The sequence below is a fragment of the Salvelinus alpinus genome, chromosome 2, assembly GCF_045679555.1.
Source record: "Salvelinus alpinus chromosome 2, SLU_Salpinus.1, whole genome shotgun sequence".
NCBI classification, from domain to species: Eukaryota; Metazoa; Chordata; class Actinopteri; order Salmoniformes; family Salmonidae; genus Salvelinus; species Salvelinus alpinus.
Window position 1 is genome coordinate 49,296,559 of NC_092087.1, and position 5,652 is coordinate 49,302,210.

The 5,652-nt window shown below is 40.0% G+C and overlaps 1 protein-coding gene across 1 annotated transcript; it reads left to right on the forward strand.

Annotated features, from left to right (window-relative positions):
* The first annotated feature begins 1,124 nt into the window (after positions 1-1,124).
* On the forward strand, positions 1,125-4,243 carry LOC139540987 (uncharacterized). The gene is made up of 9 exons (XM_071345110.1): positions 1,125-1,136; positions 1,317-1,665; positions 1,811-1,867; positions 2,369-2,431; positions 2,601-2,624; positions 2,881-2,928; positions 3,125-3,178; positions 3,621-3,674; positions 4,029-4,243. The coding sequence occupies exons 1-9, from the start codon at positions 1,125-1,127 to the stop codon at positions 4,082-4,084; spliced, it is 717 nt and encodes a 238-aa protein (XP_071201211.1). The 3' UTR covers positions 4,085-4,243.
* The last annotated feature ends 1,409 nt before the right edge of the window (positions 4,244-5,652 follow it).

Below are 5,652 nucleotides of genomic sequence, written 5' to 3' on the forward strand. Positions count from 1 at the left end.
TCATACATAATTTAAAAGCTTATCTTCATGTTAATCCATCCTCGTTGTCAGATTTCAAAAAGGCTTTACGGTGAATGCATACCATGCGATTATCTGAGGACAGCGCCCCACACCAAAATACTTTTTCAACCAGCACAGGTGGAACAAAATCACAAATAGCGATTAAATAAATCACTTACCTTTGAAGATCTTCCTCTGTTTGCAATCCCAAGGCCCTAGCTACACAATGAATGGTTGTTTGTTTCGATAAAGTCCCTCTTTATATCCAAAAAAGTCTGTTTAGTTGGTGCCAATGATCTCAGTAATCCACTCTTTCAACATGCATACAAACAAATCCAAAAAGTTACCAGTAAAGTTCGTCCAAAATAGTCAAACGATGTTTCTAATTAATCCTCAGGTACTCTAATATCTAAATAAATGATAATATATAAGACGGAGAATAGTATGTTGAATAGGGAAGATAAATAACAAAGTGCACGCACCTCATTCACGCGCCTGTAAGACCACTTTTCTAGAGAGAGACTCCTTGGAGTTCTTCAAACTACTTGTTCATTTTTCAAAAAACAAGCCTGAAACCCTTTCTAAAGACTCTTGACATCTAGTGGAAGCCATAGGAACTGCAATCTGGGTCCTATCTATTTGTATATCCCATAGGCAACCATTGAAATATCCTGTGACCTCAACAACAACAAAAATAATTCCGGATGTATTTTCCTCGGGTGTTTGCCTGCCATATCAGTTCCGTTATACTTACAGACAAGTTTTTAACACTTTTACATGTTTCGGACGACTGTGAGATCACGCTCTCCGTAGTAGCCGAAGTGAGTAACAGGCAGTTAACTTTGGGCATGTCAGTCACCCGAAATTCCAAACAAAAACGAATCTCCAAAACAGGTTAAGTAGTGCTGTAGAGAGCATTGTGATTTGTGTCTTTCCAACAGCAGGCGACCAGCGGAGACGGGCAGCAAGTCAGTCCCTGGTTCAGTTCCTTTAACTCTAGTTCTGGGCGTGTTTAGCAATTCGTTTGGGGAGGGATGAGGGGATAGAGAATCGTCTCAATGTCACTTTTGTCCGTGTTAATCTGTGGAATCACAGCACACCATTACAAGCAAGCAAAGTAGTCCATGCGATTGATTGTGAGAATGTAAGGAATTAAGTGAAAGGCAATCGTTGTAAAGACACAGCACACATGATTAAATGGCACTCATAAATAGGAATGATATCAAATAAGACATGCTGTTAGTTAATGTAAAGAGAATGGCAGGCTCTAGTTTACTAAGAGTGTCACTTGTGACATATACATTACATTCAAATAGAGTGATGTAAAAAGGAGTCTCTGTACGTTCCTAACAGATCCAAAACCAGACATTACAGTCAATTTTGATGGGTACTTCAACGTCATCTGTTTGATTCGTGGATTAGTCAGTCCTGACACCACCTGTAACCTGTATGTTGGAGAGGAGAGTCAGCCATCCTTCACAGCAGAGATCAAGAAGAGAAAAGCCACCTCAGCATCCATACAGTGGTTCTGTCAATTCTTTCCAAACAATAGTGATCTGATCAGTCGTCTACAGTCAGTGAGGAGTAAGGAGGTGAGCTGTGACTACAGAGTGAGCTCAGGACCAAACTCTCTCTCTCCACGCAGTGATGGGTACAGCTTTACAGGTGAGTCATTATCTAAACAAATTTATCAGGGCTGCAGCTCTTCATGATCTGACTCACATTGATTTTAAAATCTTCTTAGTATTAAGAAGATTGGTAATTCTGACCAACAAACTAAATACCACATTTCAATCCCAAATGATTTCAGATCTGGTGGGAGTTCACATCAGCGATCCAACAACTATACAGACACCTTCTATAGCAGGTAGACTACACATTTGTGCTTTTATAGTGACACTGCTGTTATTTCAAAGCAAAGCAAGTTTCAGCAATAAGAATAGTTGTGTTCATGTCTAAATTAAGCTGTTCTGTTAGATAATTAAGCTGTTCTGTAGATATGACACCAGCCTCAACACCAATGTCTGTGTTCATCTAGTCGAGTGTTTAGATCGTATCTATGCGCTGTTATGCTTCTGCTGTTAGATAACATGGTGACTTTATTCTAGGAAGCTGTCAACAACAATCAACACCTTATCTGTCCTGAAAGACTTTATCACCTTATGAATTGGTCTTATCATCTCTATACTGAAGAGAAATATATTCTACCAGGGCTAGAAACAATCTGTCCGTAGTGATTTTTATAGTCCTACTTTGCCCACTTTGAATAGATAAATCATGAAGGTATTTCAAAAGGGCAACAACACCATGATGATCATTAATACGATCATGAATAAAATGCTAATTTCTTTATTATGTGTTTACTCAGTGGGTTTGACTCCAGGTCCTAGATCTACTTTGCCTCCCAGCACGACAGTGAGTCCTACAGAAGGTATGTTTGGCCTCTAAATGACCATCTCTGGAAATAGTAATTAAACAGTCAAGACTTTAGATTACAGGCCTGTAAAATTAAGTGACCCAAATGTGAATGTAAAACCTTATTCTTGTGTAATCATATTGCTTCCCACTTGTTTCGACTGTTACTTGTACCTTTACCCCAGACACCACAGTGACACCAACTACCAGTAAGTAGATCCACCAATTCTAACTTAGTTTGCAAATACAATATCTTTGTTCACATTCATTCGCTAAAGCTTTGACCGGTTAACTAATAGATTCATAGCTGCTTGTAATTTCAGTCCAGATTTTTAACCACTTTTAGTCCATCTGATTTGTAGGTAATGTGTAGTGTACTTCTCTCTTTCTGCTTATTGAAAGACCTAAGATATTACAATTATTTACATTTGTTCTTGTATAATATGAGTAATCTCTTCTCACCAGGTTTGACCTCCCCTTTGACCCCTAGCACGGCTGTGAATCCTTTATCAGGTCTCTTAGTCATCTTTATCTAGTTAGCAAATATAAGTAAAACAAATAGAGTAGCTTATCTTCTCCATGTTTTTGTAAGTTTTCTTCCATCACAAATTTGCCTCATTACAAAAAGAGGTTGATATTTGATTGATTAAAATCAACCCATTTAGATGTATTTTTGTATAATCATATCCAATGATTTGCTTTGCCTCAGGGTCGACTGTTTGCTGTACTTTGACCACTGACACCCCAGCGAGCCCAACTGAAAGTAAGTATAGCCAATAAGTTTAATTTGGTTTGCTAAATATTTTTGTCTATTAAAGCATAAACCAGTTTTGCAAATATAGCCAAATGTGAATTCAGTCAAAGGTTTAGGATTAATCAAACAATGGTTCAGGTTGTGCCCCAAACCCTGCATTTCACGGTTCCATACTAGAGTGACACCCAATGTAGAGCATTTAACAGACAGCAGGCAATCATGTGGCAGAGACCATTCTAGAAGTTAATGAAGGGAATATCCATGTAAGCATTATGTGGGATGTTAACGGGGCATCCCATGGTACACCAAAAGTTTAAGGTTCTGGGTTTTAACAGTAATATGACACATTATGAAATTGTGAGCATTTAATCTTTCTACTGACTGAGTTGTGTTGTTTTCTAACAGAAATAATGAATACCTTTCTTCTTGTATTACTTGTATTACTTTCCAGCAGTTTCGATTGTTACTTCTACTTTGAACCCTGACATCACAGTGAGACCAACTAGTAAGTATCCCTTACTTTACAATTACATGTTTAATTCACTCTAATTCACTAAAGCTCCAACAGGTTTACTCATAGACTTATTCATGGCTGCTTGTACGGTCACTCTACTTTGTTGTACTTTTCTTAGATATGAATGGCCCCCGGAGGGGATGGCTGCCGTTTTACGGGTTCCTAACCAATTGTGTCATTCTGGGTGTTTTTGTTGCGTTGTTTGTAACTTGTTTTGTACATAATGTTTCTGCCACTGTCTCTTATGACCGAAAAGAGTTTCTGGACAATAAGAACAGCGATTACTCACTGGGCGAAGATTTTTTCTTAATGAATTGAAGGAGAAATATTTACGTCTCTTCACAGACCAGGCCCAAAGCCCCGTCATTCACATGAAGAGGAGATTCCGATACAGATCATGATGTTTGGTGAGAATTTCTCTGCAAGTGGATAATCCTGCTTTACCATCCGTATCTTATGTTTCACTGAGTCATGGCTGAACGAGAACATGGATCATATACAGTTGGCTGGGTTTTCCGTGCATCGGCAAGATTGAACAATAAACCTCCAGTAAGACGAGGGGTGGTGGTCTGTGTCTATTTGTCAATAACAACTGGTGCGCAATCTCTAATATTAAAGAAGTCTAGAGGTCTTGCTCGCCTGAGGTAGAATATCTCATGATAAGCTGTAGACCACACTATTTACCAAGAGAGTTTATCTATATTTTTCGTAGCTGTCTATTTACCACCACAAACCGATGCATGCACTAAGACCGCACTCAATGAGCGGTATAAGGCCATAAGCAAACAAGAGAATGCTCATCTAGAAGTGGTGCTCCTAGTGCTGGAGACTTTAATGCAGGAAAACTTAAATCCATTTTACCTAATTTCTACCAACATGTCAAATGTGCAATCAGAGAAAAAAAATTCTCTAGACCACCTTTACTCCACACACAGAGATGCGTACAAATCTCCCCCTCCATTTGGCAAATCTGACCATAATTATATCCTCCTGATTCTTGCTAACAAGCAAAGACTCAAGCAGGACTTACCAATGACTCGCTCATAACGGAAGTGGTCAGATGACACGCATGCTAAGCTACAGGACTGTTTTGCTATCACAGACTGGAATATGTTTTTGGATTCATCCGATGGCATTGAGGAGTACACCACATCAGTTACCGACTTCATCTGTACGTACATATTCCAACCAGAAACCATGGATTACAGGCACCATCCGCACTGAGCAAAAAGCTAGAGCTGCCGCTTTCAAGGAGTGGGACGCTATTCCGGATGCTTATAAGAAATCCCGCTATGCCCTCAGACGAACCATCAAACAGGCAAAGCATTAATACAGGGCTAATATTAAATCCTACTACACTGGCTCTGACACTCGTCAGATGTGGCAGGGCTTGCAAACTATTACATATTACAAAGGAAACCCAACCGTGAGCTGACCAGTGATGAAAGCCTACCAAACGAGCTAAATTCCTTCTATGCTTGCTTCAAGGCAAGCAACACTGAACCATGCATGAGATCACCAGCTGTTTCGGATGACTGTGAGATCACGCTCTCCATAGCAGATGTGAGTAAGACCTTTAAACAGGTCAACATTCACAAGGCTGCAGGGCCAGACGGATTACCAGGATGCATACTGAGAGCATGCACTGACCAACTGGCAAGTGTCTTCACTGACATGTTCATCCTCTCCCTAACCAATTCTGTAACACCGACATGTTTCAAGCAGACCACCATATTCCCTGTGTCCCAGAACACCAAGGTAACCTGCCTAAATGACTACTGGCCCATAGCACTCACATCTGTAGCCATGACGTGCTTTCAAAGGCTGGTCATGAATCACATCAACACCATCATCCCAGAAACCCTAGACCCACTACAATTCACATAGCGCCCCAACATATGCACAAATTACGCAATCGCTATTGGTCTCAACACTGCCTTTTCCCACCTGGACAAAAGGAACACCTACG

Bases quoted from the DNA above. Each gene is read 5' to 3' on its own strand.
- LOC139540987 (XM_071345110.1), top strand. The intron at 2,625-2,880 runs GTAAGTAGATCC...TCTTCTCACCAG, and splicing joins CACAGTGACACCAACTACCA to GTTTGACCTCCCCTTTGACC. The intron at 3,179-3,620 runs GTAAGTATAGCC...ATTACTTTCCAG, and splicing joins CCCAGCGAGCCCAACTGAAA to CAGTTTCGATTGTTACTTCT.